Source organism: Lepus europaeus, chromosome 4, assembly GCF_033115175.1.
Source record: "Lepus europaeus isolate LE1 chromosome 4, mLepTim1.pri, whole genome shotgun sequence".
In the NCBI taxonomy this organism is placed as follows: domain Eukaryota; kingdom Metazoa; phylum Chordata; class Mammalia; order Lagomorpha; family Leporidae; genus Lepus; species Lepus europaeus.
In genome coordinates, this window is record NC_084830.1 from 62,357,002 (window position 1) to 62,373,945 (window position 16,944).

The window sequence follows — 16,944 nt, forward strand, 5'->3', positions numbered from 1 at the left end:
CTTTCTGTTGTTAAAAGTTGAAACCATCGGCTGGTGCCGTGGCTTAACAGGCTAATCCTCCGCCTTGCGGCACTGGCACACCAGGTTCTAGTCCTGGTTGGGGCACCGGATTCTGTCCCGGTTGCCCCTCTTCCAGGCCAGCTCTCTGCTATGGCCCGGGAAGGCAGTGGAGGATGGCCCAAGTGCTTGGGCCCTGCACCCTCATGGGAGACCAGGAGAAGCACCTGGCTCCTGCCATCGGATCAGCGTGAATGCGCCAGCCGCAGCCACCATTGGAGGGTGAACCAACGGCAAAAGTAAGACCTTTCTCTCTGTCTCTCTCTCTCACTGTCCACTCTGCCTGTCCAAAAAAAAAAAATAATAAAATAAAATTTGAAACCATCTCGAGTTTAAAAGAAAAAAAAAAAAATGAAGTGAGGTGGGAGATCAAACCTCCAGGGCTGGAAACAGCCTGCAGCCAGGCCCCCACTGGAGCCAGTCCAGCCTCCGCCCACCTGCCTCCACTTCCTGTTTCTCCAGGGATGGGTTCCCAGCCTCCTCTTGCTGCGAAGTTCCCCCTGCTTCCCTGCTGCTTTTCCTTGTGCTCCTGCTGCCTCTCCCCTTTCTGCTTCTCCTCTTTGTCCTTTGGCTTCTTCTCCCGCTCCTCCTGCTGCTGCTCCTCCTCTTCCTCCTCCCTCCCCTTTCCTCACTTCCACTGCTTCCTCAAGTGCGTGTGGCCTGGCCTGGCCTCTTGCTTGCCTGTCTGTGCTCTGTCACTGGGAGCCACCGCCACTTGCTGACATCAGTTTGGAGTCTCTCAGATCATAGTCTAAAAGAAAGGGTTCAGTGGTACCTGTCTGCTCCCAGCGAAATCGGGCAACATTTTTTTTCAGGAGCTGATTTGGACTTTTATTTACACCTATCAGAAGGATCAAAACTACATGTTCCCCTGTGTCAAACAGCTGTGGTCTGGGCATAGAAGCCATGTTTTAAAAGTGGTTTAGGGGGCCGATGCCATGGCCTACTTAGCTAATCCTCTGCCTGTGGCGCCAGCATCCCATATGGGCGCCGGGTTCTAGTCCCAGTTGCTCCTCTTCCAGTCCAGCTCTCTGCTGTGGCCCAGGAGGGCAGTGGAGGATGGCCCAAGTGCTTGGGCCCCTGCACCCACATGGAAGACCAGGAGGAAACACCTGGCTCCTCACTTTGGATCGGTGCAGCACCGACCATGGCGGCCATTTTGGGGGTGAACCAACGGAGGAAGACCTTTCTTCTGCTCTTTCACTGTCTATAACGCTGCCAAATGAAAAAAAAAAAAAGTGGTTTAATACCCAGGAGGGCTGCAAGTAACTGTTTAGCCCATTAAGAAATGAACTCTCCTTCCCTGCCTCAGTGCCCATGAATCTCCTCTCTCCTGCTGTGTGTGTTAATGCACTTCTTAGGCCAGGTAAAGACAGGGGAGCTCGGACTCCCACAGTATAGGAAGAAAGGGGTTGGGGAGAGATGGAACTGGGCTCAGAAAAGGCTCTGTGAAGTTGCTTGTCTCCAGAGAAAAAGCCCCCTGTTCACTATGATGGCGTTGGGTGGAATTTGAGTGAAATGGTACGTGGGGTCCTTTGGGGCAGCCTGCAAAGGGCACTGGCAGAGATACAGCTGCCCTGTGCTCAGGACCCCTGTGCTGGCAGCGGCACTCACAGTCAGCATGGCTGTGTAGCTGTCACTGCCATCAACAGAGACAATCTGTACTGTTCCCCCAGGAAAGCAGCTGCCTGCACTCCTTCAGGAAACCTTGTAAGAAAAGACTCAGGGGCAGGTGTTTGATGCAATAGTTAGAATGCCACTTGGAATGCGCACATCCTGTATCACAGTGCCTGGGTTGGAGGACCACCTCTGCTTCCAGTCTCAGCTCTCTGCTAATGCACAGGCAGCAGGTGATGGCTCAACTAGTTGAATCCTCGCCACCTGTGTGGGAGACCTGGATTGAGTTCTGGGCTTCTAGATTCATCCTGGTCTAGCCATGACTGTTGTAGGTATCTGAGGGGTGAAAAAGCTGGTGGGGAATCTTTCTCTGCCTCTCTTCACCTTTCAAATAAAATGAAAATAAGTAGATTTTAAGGGGGGGGGGGGCGTGTTTTGGCACAGCAAGTTAACCCACTGCCTGCAATGCCGGTATCCCATGGGGCGCTGGTTCGAGTCCCAGCAACCCTACTTCCTATCCAACTCCTTGCTAATGTGCCTGGAAAAGCAGAGGAAGATGGCCCAAGTGAGGAGACCCAGAAGAGGCTGTTGGCTCCTGGCTTCAGCCTGTTTCAGCCCTGGCTGTTGTGGCCATTTGGGGCATGAACCAGCAAATGGAAGATTCTCTCTCTCTCTCCCTCTCCCTCTCCCTCTCCCTCTCCCTCTCTCTCTCTCTCTCTCTCTCTCTCCCCCCCTCCCCCTTCCCCTCCCCCATCTCTCCTTCTGTCTCTGTAATTCTGCCTTTCAAGTAAATAAATAAATCGTTTAAAAACTAAAAGCAAAAAATCTTGGAGTATAGCCTGAATTCCACCTGTATAAAAGTCACTACAACTAAATATAGAAGAAATGAAGGTGGCATTTATTATCTTTATATTTCCTTTATTTATTTATTTGAGAGAGTATACATGAGTCAAATTTTGAAATTTGTGGAATATTAACTGTGACTTGATTCTTAAATGGTTTCACTACCTTTCTATAGGGTTGTTCTGAATTACTGTGGTGGTATTTGTAGAAGGAAGATTCAGAATCCCATAATTTAAAAATAAACCCTATCTTCTCTGTAGACTTTATTATAGAATAAGGATTGCATTGCAGCAGATAAATTCTTTCATGAACTAAAACTGAAAACTTTGATAAGGATAGGATTAAGATGTGTACTTCTTCACCTATTTCTTCCTCCAAATTACAGCATAATTCACTATTTAGAACATGGCTTTGAGACTGAGGGATTCTATGACCCCATACTTTGCCACTAGGAACCTGGCATCCATTCTCTTTCGAATTTTATGTGGACATGCTGCCATATAACACATAATTGCTGGGAAGTTATCTTATTCCACAAGAGTGGAATAGAAAAGAAATAGAAGAGAAACTCTTCTAGTCTGGTCTAGGGAATATATCAGTAACCAAAGGGAAGAAAAAGCCCATTATCCTCGAAGAGCTAATATTCGGGTGGAACAGTCTAGACCATAAATATAAAAGTTTTAAGAATAGCCCATTTGAAGTAAATGATAGGAACTATAAAATAGCAACATAGAGTAGAATGTGGAGAGGAGGAGTGGAAGGGGAGTGGGGAGCATTGCAGCTTTAGGTGAGGTGGTCAGGGCTGGCTTCACTGAGATCTCTGAGCAAGGCTGAAAGGGTTGAGGAAGCAGTGTGGCTATTTGAAGGAAGAATGGTCCAGGAAGACTGGGCAGCCAGTGAAAAGGCCCTGAGGCAGGGCTGTCTGTGGTATGTTCAGGGCCAGAAGGGATGTTGGTAGAAATGACAGCAGAGAGAGGAAGCAGGAAAGGGAAAAAGGCAAATGCAGGGGGCTGGGCTGCACGGGGCCTTAAAAGTTACCACAGGACCTTGACTGTTTTTCTGAGTGAAATGGGAAGCCTTTGACAGATACTGACCCAAGGAGGTACATCATCCAGGTTTGAAGGCGGGAAGACTGTTACTGAGGAAGGACTGGAGGCCAAGAGAAAAGGGGCAAGGGTGGATCAGGAACCCAGGGAGGAGACTGTCGGACCAATTCAGGCAAGAGACAGTGGCTTGGCCAAGATACTAACTGTGAAGATGGTAAGAAATGATTCCTTTCCACTTGTTTTCTCATGGCAACAGTCACAGGATTTTTTGCATGGATTGGACGTGATTGGTTGAGTTAAATTTTGACTTCTATAAAACAAATGGACTACCTAATTAACTAAAGTGTAAATTCAAAGCTTTGTACCCTGAAGTTAAGTCCAGTGAAGCCAACCCATACTGACATAAATTTTTCCTCTGTCAAAAAACAAAACAAAACAACAACAACAAAAAAACTTAGCTTAGCTTAAATTTCTTACTGGACCTCACAGAAATGGATATCCAAAACTTTTCAGAAATGATTTTTTAAAAATACCCAAGTTGTGTGTTCTCACTTGCATAATGTGAATAGAAGTCTTGAAACTTCAGCCAAGTGGCCTTCCACTAAAGAGTTGTGCAATAACTTTCCATCTTAAATGTGCTGCTGACTAATTTGCCATTGAGCAAACCTAGTTATGCTTTGTTGAATATTAAATTGCCCAGATATTAAAGTTAAAACTTGCTGTAGTAAACCTAGCCTTAACAACACTGATTGTTGAGATAGTGCAGTTGTGTGGTTTCAGTTCTGTTGTGCTAAATTCTCATCACATTAGTACCACCACCAAAACATTCTGCTTTTGATAGGCCAATTACTTTGTCTTGGTATAGAAAATTAATGTACTTAAGGAAAAAGCAGTCAACAAACACATCATTGATTTCAGAGGGCTAAGGGAACAATTTACTCAAAGGGGTAGTAATTGGAAGCAATTGTTTTTAAAGTGGTTCACTACAACTTTAATTAGGACTGAGTAGATTCACTTATTTTTCTGTGTACCTAGCATGAAATTTGAAGAATTTAATCCAAGGAAAGGGATAGCATTATGTTGACTATTTTTGGATATAGTTTTTATCAGTTCACTCGGGATTCTGATCTTTTTTTGAACACGACCCTTAGCAGTTATGTTTGGAAGAAATTGAGAGAATTTTTTATTCCTGTTATTAATATAAGCTTTGGTTCTTGTTTGGAACATCTTTTTACATCCATGGCCTTGATTTCATGTTCTGCGTGGTGGTTGATATGTCATTGTTGCCAGTCACTAAATAATGTATATTATCATGTGTAATGAAATTAAGTTATTTAGGAAAAATTTAATGTGAGGAACATAATATGAAATACAAAAACATCACTGATGAAATGTGTCAGGTGTGACCAATTTCCTGGTGAGTGGCAAGGTCTTTAAGAGTTGCTCAGCCAAGGAGACCCTGCTTGTCTCCATCGTGTGCCTTCTAACAGTGGTTTTGTTGTGGCCTGAATTTTTCTAGAATTTCTGTATTACCTTCTGTGTATCCAGAAAACCCCTGAAGGCAAATGGATTGGCTTTCTGCGGGTTATTCTTGGAAATCCAATTAATCTCCAGAGCCAGCCTCTCAAATCTGATGGGGTTGAGATGAGTAAGAACAATTTCCAAGAGTGTTGACACTTGCTTTTTGACATCTTATTACTGTAAATCAGTAGAAAGGGTGTCAGGATTAAGGTAGCTTGCAGAGCACTTGAGTGTAGACAGAGGGAAGGATTAAGCGTGTAAGTGGGCTGATGTCAGAAGTCATCCTCTTTTCTGACATGTGGTTAGTCTTCCTGTGGAAGCCAGAGGCTTTTGTGTTGAGAAAGGCTGATGAGCTTCAGTCTTATCATAGAAAGTTGCATCCAATTTACAAAGGATACCATTTAGAGAAATTCAAGACTTAAATAGAATGATTAGATTCTTGTTAAAAAATTTCATTTTTCCCAAGCAGATCACATTTATAAATACACTGTTTATTGTCCTCTAGAAAAACAAAAGCTGTTCATTAGAATAAAAATTCTGAGTTTTGTTAGTTAACTCAGTAATTAGTAATCTCTCATATAATTAAACATGGAAGCTTTATTCCCTTGCAATAAATCACACTGTAATGTGCAGTATGAAGGGCTTCTGTGTTAGGTAGGCAGAGGAAATTTTATGGCTGCTATTACAGTACAATAGGTGCTGACAATTAATAGACATCATAGTGTCAATGGGTGAATTATTTTAAGTAATTCATTTTTACATTTCTTTTTCTTTTATATACTATTTACATATATATAAAACTGCAAGCTAATAGAAGAAAAATATTGGCTATTTAGATGAAAGGTTCACAAGGAACTTAATTATGTAAGATAATATATATATTTTTTATAATAGGATAACTTCATACATCTTATTTTTTTTAAACTTTTATTTAATGAATATAAATTTCCAAAGTACAGCTTATGGATTACAATGGCTTCCCCCCCCCCATATCTTCCCTCCCACCTGCAACCCTCCCCTTTCCCGCTCCCTCTCCCATTCCATTCATATCAAGATTCATTTTCAATCTTTATATACAGAAAATCAGTTTAGTATATATTAAGTAAAGATTTCAACAGTTTGCACCCACATAGCAACATAAAGTGAAAAATACTGTTGGAGTACTAGTTATAGCATTAAATCACAATGTACAGCACATTAAGGAGAGAGATCCTACATGATATTTTTAAAAAATTGATTAGTTTTCTATGCAATTTCCAATTTAAAACCAAGTTTTTTTTTTCATTTCCAATTATCTTTATATACAGAAGATCGATTCAGTATATACTAAGTAAAGATTTCATCAGTTTGTACCCACACAGAAACACAAAGTGTAAAAATACTGTTTCAGTACTAGTTATAGCATTACTTCACATTGGACAACACATTAAGGACAGAGATCCCACATGAGACGTAAGTACACAGTGACTCCTGTTTGACACTCTTGTTTATGGCGTCAGTAATCTCCCTAGGCTCTAGTCATGAGTTGCCAAGGCTATGGAAGCCTTTTGATTTCGCCGACTTCAATCTTATTCTGACAGGGTCATAGTCAAAGTGGAAGTTCTCTCCTCCCTTCAGAGAAAGGTTCCTCCTCCTCCTCCTCCTCCTCCTCCTCCTCCTCCCTCTCCCCCCCCCCCCCCCGCCCCGAGTGTCTTGGCTTTCCATGCCTACAATACTCTCATGGGCTCTTCAGCCAGATCAGAATGCCTTAAGGGCTGATTCTGAGGCCAGAGTGCTATTTAGGACATCTGCCATTCTATGAGTCTGCTGTGTATCCCGCTTCCCATGTTGGACCATTCTCTTCCTTTTTGATTCTATCTATTAGTAATTAGTATTAGCAGACACTAGTCTTGTTTGTGTGATCCCTTTGACTCTTAGACCTATCAGTGTGGTCAATTGTGAACTGAAGTTGATCAATTGGACTAGTGAGATGGCATTGGTACATGCCACCTTGATGGGATTGTATTGGAATCTCCTGGCATGTTTCTAACTCCACCATTTAGGGCAAGTCCAATTGAGCAACTTCATATATCTTAAAACACCAGGCTACATATAGATATTGAAAAAATTACAAACAAGATAGATTGGAAAATTTGCTTATAACTCTGCCTCAAAAAAACCAAACAAACCACCAATTATTAACATTTTAGAATCAATCCCCTTTGAGAATTTCTTCTTTCTTTACATTTACATAGGTTTTTTTCTGAGATCATATTACATATACTCACTTCTGTCTTTTGTTAATCAATTACTACAAGGGTTCTTTAAAAGTTTATGAAGGGGACTGGTGCTGTGGTGCAGTGGGTTAATCCTCCACCTGTGGCATCAGCAACCCATATGGGCACAGTTCTAGTCCCAGCTGCTCTACTTCCAGTACAGCTCTCTGCTATGGCTCAGGAAAGCAGCAGAAGATGGCCCAAGTGCTTGGGCCCCTGCACCCACATGAGAGACCAGAAAGAAGCTCCTAGCTCCTGGCTTCAGATCGGCACCGCTCAGGCTGTTGCAGCCATTTGGGGAGTGAACCAGTGAAAGGAAGACCTTTCTCTCTGTCTCTCCTCTCACTGTCTGTAACTCTACCTCTCAAATAAATAAATAAATCTCTAAAAAACAAAGTTTATGAAGAAAAAGAGATGTTAGTTTGGATCCAAAGATTTTGTAGTTCACATGCAGTTTTTTCATAATATACATTTTCTGTGAAATGTTGGAGACCTTTCTCATAGTAAATGACTTTCTATGTCCGTAAATATAGAAATTTGCCATTGTTTTTATTTGTGTACACTTATTTATACATGTTTAGCCCAAAATTTATTGATGGACACTTAGGTAATTTCTGTTGTTTGGTGGTAGAAGCATTTCTATGATGAATATCCTTGTGTGCTTTCAGTGTTTGTTCCTCAAGATGCAGAATTGTGATAATAAAGCAGTGCACAATTAGATTTTACTGCGTTTTCCCAGTAACCCTTTTAAAAAATATATATTCCTGGGCCTGGCGCTGTGGCTCAGTGGGTTGATCTGCCGCCTGCAGTGCTGGCATCCCATATGGGTGCGTGTTCTAGTCCCGGCTGCTCCTCTTCCAATCCAGCTCTCTGCTATGGTCTGGGAAAGCAGTGGAGGATTGCCCAAATGTTTGGGCCCCTGCACCCTCTTGGGAGACTTGAAGGAACCTCCTGGCTCCTGCTCCTGGCTTCAGATCGGCTCAGCTCTGGCCATTGTGGCCATTTGAGGAGTGAACAAGCAGAGGGAAGGACTTTGTCTCTCCCTCTCACTGTCTGCAACTCTACCATTCAAATAAAGAAATAAAATATTTTTTAAAAAATGTATATTAACACTAACAGTATTTGAGAGTGCCAGTTACCTTATAAGCAATCTGATTATTCATTATTTTAATAAATGTCATAAATAGGCTGGCGCCGCGGCTCAATAGGCTAATCCTCCACCTGCAGCACTGGCACCTCAGGTTCTAGTCCCAGTCGGGGTGCTGGATTCTGTCCCGGTTGCCCCTCTTCCAGGCCAGCTCTCTGCTGTAGCCCAGGAGTGCAGTGGAGGATGGCCCAAGTGCTTGGGCCCTGCACCCGCATGGGAGACCAGGAGAAGCACCTGGCTGTTGGCTTCAGATCAGTGCGGTGCCCTGGCCACAGCGCGCCAGCCGCAGCGGCCATTGAGGGGTGAATCAGTGGAAAAGGAAGACCTTTCTCTCTGTCTCTCTCTCTCTCACTGTCCACTCTGCCTGTCAAAATAAATAAATAAATAAATAACTAAATTTTTCTATTTGAAGACCTGAAAAAGGTAAGAATCTCCTATAATCTCACCACTTAAAGGTTGTATGTCTGGAGCAGGGATTTGGCTTAGCTGTTAAGGCACTGCTTGGGACCCCTAAATTCCGCATTGGAGTGTCTGGGTTGAAGTCGCGCCTCCAGTCCCAACTCCAGTTTCCTGCTAATGTGCACCCTGGGAGGCAGAAGTTGATGGCTCAAGGACTTGGGTCCCTACCACACGTGTAAGAGACCCAGATTGAGTTCCAGGCTCCAGGCCAAGCCCTGGCTACTGTATATGGGGAGTGAACCAGTGAATGGGTGATCTCTCTTTCTGTCTCTCTCTCGCTCTCAAATAAATACCTTTTTTGTTAAAAAAAAAATCATCTGTCTATATTTGTGTATATCTAGTTATCTATGAAAAGAAGTAAAAGAGCCTCCTTGGCCCTTCCCACCTTCTGTTCCCTGAGGCAGGTAGCTTTCTGGCATACTAGTCTGCTGTTTAAATCCTGTGAAAGCATGACTATCATTGCAATCTGAAACTCGCATGCATCTCTAAATAGATATAAACAAATAGATTCTGATGTTCTCCTAGTTAGTGACTGCATGATGTGGCCCTTGTACAGATGTCCATGCTTTGTTCACCCACTGAAGAAAGTTTAAGTTATTCAGCAATTGCAGCCCCCAGAATGTCTCCGACAAAGATGCTAGCGCTAGCAAATAAAGGTATATGCTTTTGGTTTTAATATTGAAAAATTGGGAGTTACTTCACTATGTGTCAAGAAGTTTGTTGCGATATAGCACCTCATGAAATGTTACGCTAAATTATTCAAAATAAAGAAATGTCAATCTACTACTCATAGGAAAGGAAGCTTGTGATATATTGTGACGTGAAAAAGAAGGCTGCAGAATAATCCGTGTGCTACTTGTATAACCACATTCATGTTTAAACACTCCAGTTTATATGCAGATTGGTGGTTAATGCATCATAAGTAATTTGAGGTTTCATAGTTAAAAGCTGTTTTCTCTAGGAGTGTAGCAGGCCAGGCAGAACGGGACGAGAGCAGAGGGGAGGGGCCAGAATTGAAAGCTTTCTCTCATACATGTGCTTACTGAAATCTCAACAAGCATTTATGTTGTAATAAATAAGCATTTTAAAATGAAAATATACTTAAACTCTATAAAAACACTGAAAACTGAAATATTTCAGTCATGCCAGACAGTCTCTGAGATTCCTTTCACATAGCTGTTTGTGAATCCATGAAAACACAGTTAAATGTAAGGTAGTATTTCTTATTGATGCAGAACGTTTCATTGACAGTGTGGTGGGAGAGAGAGAGCAGAGCCAAAGAAGAGGGGAGGGTAACCCAGAAGGGAGGAAGGAGGGAGCCAGAAACATTGGTCTGATCCTAGAGGGATGGGAAAGAACTCAAATCCCATTTCATTAATAAGAGAGCCCTACACATACCCTCATAGCTGAAAACATTTGTGGGGAAATGAAGTTAAAAAACTAAGTGTGGGGCAGATGTTGTGACATAGCGGTTGCGCTGCCCCTTGGGTGCTGCATCCCATTGTGGAGTGCCTTGTCCTGACTGCTCTGCACTTCTGATCCAGCTTCCTGCTGATGCACCTGGGAAGGTAGTGGAGGAAGGCCCAAGAAGCAGATGGAGTTCCTGGCTCCTGGTTTCACCCTGGCCCAGCCCCAACTGTTGAAGGCATTGGGGGGATGAACCAGCAAATGGGAGATACTTTTCCATCTCTCTCTCTCTCTCTCTCTCTGTCACTTTGCCTTTCAAATAATAACTAAATACATCTTTAAAAAAAAAAAAAAGTTAGGGAGTGTATGACACAGTGCTTCAGATGCTGCTGGAGGTGCCCTAGTCCAGTATTAGAAGGAGTTCGAGTCCTGCTCTGCTTCTGATCCAGTGTCCTGCTAATGTGCGCTCTAGGAGGCAGCAGGTGGTGTCTCAAGTCCTTGTGTCCCTGCCACCCATGTGCAAGACCTGGATGGAGCTCCTGGCTCCTGGCTTGCCCAGCCCAACCCTGGTTGTTGCAGGCATTTGAAGAATAAATCAGTGGATGAAAGCTCTGTCTCTTTCTCTCTGCCTTTTGAATAAATAAAAGTAAATAATAAAGACAACTTTTAGAAAACAAAAACTATTTGGGTGCAAAAAAATTTTGAAACTCATGCAAGTTTTTTCATAAGATAAAATATATCTTATTTTTTTACCCTAATAAACCTATCATTCTTCTTGCAATATTTTGAAATATCTTCGTATTTCAGAACTGGCCTGTGGGCCATGGGCTCTGTGTTTTCTAAACAAAACATTCTTAGTTTTGTCAAGGAGGTCCTTTCCTGTGCAGACTACCTTATGCTCTTTTTTTTTTTTTTTAAGATTTTATTTATTTATTTGAGAGGTAGAGTTACAGACAATGAGAGGGAGAGACAGAGAGATCTTCCATCTGCTGGTTCACTCCCCAAATGGCCACAACAGCCAGAGCTGTACCAATCCAAAGCCAGGAGCCAGGAGCTTCTTAGAGGTCTCCCACGTGGCTGCAGGGGCCCAAGCACTTGGGCCATCTTCTACTGCTTTTCCAGGCTGTAGCAGAGAGCTGTATCAGAAAAAGAGCAGCCAGGACTTGAACCGGCGCCCATATGAGATTCTGGCACTGCAAGCCCATACACCCTAAGTTTCTTTCTTTTTTCTTTTTTTTTTTAAGATTTATTTTATTTATTTGAAAGAGTTACAGAGAGAGGTAGAGAGAGAGAGAGAGGTCTTTCATCTGCTGGTTCACTCCCCAAATGGCCGCAACGGCTGGAGCTGCACCCATCCGAAGCCAGGAACTTCTTCCAGGTCTCCCACACAGGTGCAGGGGCCCAAGGACTTGGGCCATCTTCTGCTGATTTCCCAGGCCATAGCAGAGAGCTGGAATGGAAGAGGAGCAGCCGGGACTAGAACCAGCCCCCATATGGGATGCCAGTGCTTCAGGCCAAGGCTTTAACCTGCTGCGCCACAGCACCGGCCCCCCACCTTAAATTTCTTAACCTAAAAGCTGGACTTTCTGTAATGTTGTTCCTTCCCTTACACTTTGTTTGAAATTTGTTTCAACAGTTCAGATGCTCCCAAGGGAAGCATGGATGTCAATTATTGTTTTACATGAATACTGATGACTACTTACATATTTGATTAATGTTATACTTGACACTCAGGAAGAAGCTGTTTATAATCATCCAAGGTCTTTGTTTTCTTCTTTAACGCCTGGTTTATTTAGAATATTCCTGTTGTAACAAGGTAAGAATGGGCTGGAACTGAAGCGAAAAGCATCTCCCACTCGCCCCCATCTCTTTCGGCAGAAAAAATTCCCAAAATAACAAATACTAATGGACATTTAAAATATTCGCAATTACATTTGTCGATTTGTTAAGCAAATCTTTATAGGACTTTGATTGCATCTTCTGGAAGTTTTAAGTATTTTTTACTCTTCTATTGTATGATGATGTTATCATTAAAATAGTCAACAGGGGCAGGGCTTTGGTGTGGCGTTTGGGGCGCTGCTTGGGGAATGCTCACATCCCAGGGTAAAATGCCTGGGTTTGGGCTGGCGCCGTGCCTTAACAGGCTAATCCTCCGCCTTGCGGCGCTGGCACACCGGGTTCTAGTCCTGGTCGGGGTGCCGGATTCTGTCCCGGTTGCCCCTCTTCCAGGCCAGCTCTCTGCTATGGCCCGGGAAGGCAGTGGAGGATGGCCCAAGTGCTTGGGCCCTGCACCCTCATGGGAGACCAGGAGAAGCACCTGGCTCCTGGCTCCGGATCAGCAAGATGCGCCGGCCGCAGCGGCCATTGGAGGGTGAACCAATGGCAAAAAGGAAGACCTTTCTCTCTGTCTCTCTCTCTCACTATCCACTCTGCCTGTCCAAAAAAAAAAAAAAAAAAAAGCCTAGGTTGGAGTTCAGCTCTGCTTCTGATTTCAGCTTCCTGCTGGTGCACATCCTGGGAGGTGGGAGGTGGCAGGTGGATGGAAGGCTCAAGTATTTGGGTCCCTGCCACCCAGGTGCGAGACCCGGACCGAGTTCTGGGCTCCTGGCTTCAGCCTGCCCCATTCCTAGCTGTCGTGGATGACTGCGGAATGAACCAGCAGATTGGAAGATCACTGTCTGCTTCTGTATTTCTCTCTCTTCATTTCAAATACATAGGAAGAAACCACCCAGTTAACATTCCAAGCAGCCACGTGTTTTTCTTGGCTTTTTATGTCATTACCACAGTCTAAGAGTGTGGTGACTTCTCACTGAGTTGTAAGTACCGGTGGCTGGCCGTTGTCCTGTGGAGCTGGAGCTGGCTCTGGGCTGACAGGAACGCTGTGGGGAGATGAGCTGCTCTCGGCCCCGACTGGACGGGCTGATGAGAGAATGGAGAACAGAGCTCCGTCTAGAGCGCTTGCCGTGTGCTCGTGTGAAAGATGCTGCCAGGCAGGTGGATTCTGAGGCCCGAGTCATTGCTGGGCACTGGCAGTCTCTCGGCTGCGCAGGTTCTGTGACTCCAGCCCTCTCCTGTTTGAGCTGTCATTTGGAGAATTTCTACTCACTGGGATGAGATTGTGCCAGTCTGCTGTAATCAAATACACGTGTTCTCTGTTCTGAAAATGCCACACACTGTCGAATCCGTACAGCTCAATCTATTTGACCCACATCATTGTGCTTTTTCTCTGCTTACAATTAAAAAAAGAAGCCAGCAAGGGTCTCTTCTCTTCAAGCGAGTGAGTGAGGATTTACTGACTCTGTAAATCAGCTCCACAGAGACTCCATGGAGGGGATGGACTGCCTTCTGGGCCTGTGAAATGCCTTATGGGGGCGCATATTTGGAGGTGCGCTCACTGCTGAGTGAGGCCCCAGGGATGGACAGTTGGACTCTGTGCCGTGCACATAGGACTTCAGCTCATTGCAGACCTCATGTATGATACCAGTTACTTGGTCCAAACCTTTCCTTCACACCACTGTCTTCCTTCAGTTATCACAGTTCCTGAGTAGCAGGAATCTATCTCCATCACCATTGCGTTTAGTTAAGAAGGATAAGAAAAAATAGTCTGACTTCCTTAACATTTGGCTTTAGGAGGGACTTTTTTGAAGCACTTAACTGCTGTAGCTACAGAGCAAAAAAATGGTTTTTCATAAACTGCAGTGTGCGGTTCGATCAGTATTAATAATCAAGAATAAAGTTTGATTTTATGTATTAGCTCTCTTCTGTTAAGCATGATAATCAACCTGAAATATGTATGAGTTTACTTAATTAAGTTTTCTTACTTATACATAGCAATGATATTTTAAATTAAAAAAAATTTTTTTGTGGAGTTTATGCTTTCAAGCCTTCATGTGTTTGTCTGCCTTAAGGACGCTTCTTGTGTTTGTGCTGCCTCTTTGCACCATCACAGGTGCATCGGCTGTATATTGCACTGTAGTCTTGGCATCTTTCTGTGTTGCCTTTTCCCATTTAATCTGTAGAACCCTCAAGATGAACAGAAAGGACAGTCCGTAGTCTCTCCTCGCGGCATAGTAGTCGTGCAAAGCTGATGCGTTCTCTAAGAATGCCTGCGTTTCATTTCACAGGTGGGGAGCATTAAGCGGGAAATGACCTTCACATTTCAATCAGAGGACTTAAAACGTGACTGTAGTAAAAAGATGCCTCACCAACACCTGTTCCCCTTGGCCATGGAGGAAGATGTGAAAACAGCAGACACCAAAAAAGCCAATCGGATCCTTGACCACGAAAAAGAAAACACTCGCTCCATCTGTCTCCTTGAGCAGAAACGAAAAGTCGTTTCTTCTAATATTGATGTTCCTCCAGCAAGGTAAGGGAACCTGAGATCTTTTCTGTGTCTGCCCTAGGCAGTGGGCAGTGAGCGGTGAGCATACACAGTCTCTGCTGTGTATCTCTTCCCTGTGTAGACTTAGGAATGGTTTCTGCCAGCAGTATTTTTCTGTTGTTGTGTGAAATAGAGCAGGTGGCCCTGGTCTTCAGAACTGACTTTGAGACTGTTGTCATCGCACACTGCAGCTCTGGAAAAGAATGTTTTATTAGACTTTGGTAAATGAGTAATAAAGAGCAAAAGAGTAAATGCCAAAAAAAAAAAAAAAAAACCACACAGATGGAAAACATGAAAAGATTGGCCACTTAAAAGCTAACATATTCAGGTCTTTTGGTCAGAGGTTGACAAACTTGCCTGTAGTCCACATTCAACCCCTGGCCTGTTTTTGTGTAGCCTGTGAGCTAAGAATGGCTTTGCATTCTCAAAGGATTAAAAAAAAATGAAAAATACCCGGCACAGACTATTAGGGGCCCGCAAAGCCTAGATGTAAAAAAGTGTGTTGATCCCTGGTTTTTATCATGGTAAACATTTAAAAGCAGTTGTATCTTACAGCTTGACCCAGAGAGTTTATCTGAAATTTTAAAAAAAACTTTGTCACATGATAAGTTTATTTAACTCACATCTAGCAGCGTGGAGACAAAGGGCAGTATTTGGTAGATGACAGTGGACCAGTCGTGCCATGCGCACATTAGATCCTTTGCTTACTTTATTGGCTTTTTCGTTTTTCTCACCTAGGAGGTAATCTCTACAGTGGGTAGGGATTCCAGTCCCTCTTGTTACTGCCCTCTCTCTAGCTGAGGACTGTGCCTTACGAGGTTCTAGGGGCCCAGTAAATATTTGCCAGATGAAGGAAAGAAAGGAAATGCTGCAGCAGAGTTGCTGATTTTTAATACTTATACATTCCACATTTTGTTGCCAAAAATAATGTATATAAAACCTTATAAGCAATTGTTTGAGGAGCGGTGCTTTTGTTCAAGTTGTTTCTGACAGCTAACTAGGAAAACAGTGTCTTTGGAAAAGGAATCAATTCTCCTTTTCCACCTGTTCACTTTTGGTAATTAAAATTTCATTTCTTTCTACATTAAGTCAGAAGTATCTTCTAGACGTGTTATTTTGTCCTGCTACTAAATTTGTCAGACAGTGTAAAATTATAGCTCTCTTTGTTTTCTTTAAACTTTAAGTTAAATTTTTCAAGTACTGATTACTTCTAACTACTTGGAATTATTTGCTTTACTAATTTCTCATAAAGAGCACATGGTAAATTACTTAGGATTAGAGCCTTTTTCTGTGGCTTCCTTGTGAAATGTTTTATCACACCCTGAACCTTCTCAGCATCTCAACTCATATCTGTTATTTAGTTGACTCATAGGAATAATAGCATGTTAACAATTTGAAATATGAAGAGCTATGCTTTTATTTTCTTTCCTAGCCTGTAGGGCAAAAATTAGACTCCCCTTAGTGCTAACTTGCAGTTCCATAGGACTTGTGCTAAATATTCATTAGACGATTGTGTGTTAAGAGATGTGAAATTAGTCGTTTCAAATTGCCATACATTGAGGTAAATCTTTATTTTGTAATTTCACCCCACTTGCAGTAGCTTCTGGGGAACACAATGAAAAGGGGAGGAAGGAAAATGTTCTCTGGCTTTCCTGCCTTGGTATGCAGACTATATTTCCTCCTCAAATTCACAAAATGTACTTTAAAGTACATGAGACAGGCCAATGTTTTTGTGAGGTACTTAACCCAAAGGAGGAGGGTGTGATTAGATTTTTAAATCCAGTAATGTACAGCAAAACTTCTCTAATGACAAGGTATAATACAGATACTAATCTATTAGGTGAAATACATAAGACTTCTGCTGCTTTCCCAGGCCATAGCAGAAAGCTGGATTGGAAGTGGAGCAGCCAGGTCTCAAACCGGCGCCCATAGGGGATACTGGCGCCTCAGGCCAGAGCATTAACCCACTGCGCCACAGCACCGGCCCCCAGTATACTGATCTAGCTCTTGAACTTGTTCTGTTTTGTTTCCATTTACTGTTATTTAATAAATGTCAGCCCTGACAGTGTTATCTAAGTAGATCAATATTTCCTCTTTAATAAAATCCTTTACTTGAAACAATAGGAATATACAGGAATTTTCTTTTTTAAAAAATATTATTTATTTATTTGAAAGTCAGAGTTACACAGAGAGAGGAGAGGCGGAGAGAGA

At 43.0% G+C, this 16,944-nt stretch overlaps 1 protein-coding gene across 1 annotated transcript in view; it reads left to right on the plus strand.

The window, feature by feature from the left end:
- Positions 1 to 16,944, plus strand: part of ZNF704 (zinc finger protein 704) — a 229,849-nt gene that overhangs the window by 44,727 nt on the left and 168,178 nt on the right. Inside the window, exon 2 of the mRNA XM_062188316.1 lies at positions 14,477 to 14,718. Within this exon, the coding sequence (XP_062044300.1) occupies positions 14,477 to 14,718 (242 nt within the window). The remainder of the gene's footprint in view (positions 1 to 14,476; positions 14,719 to 16,944) is intronic.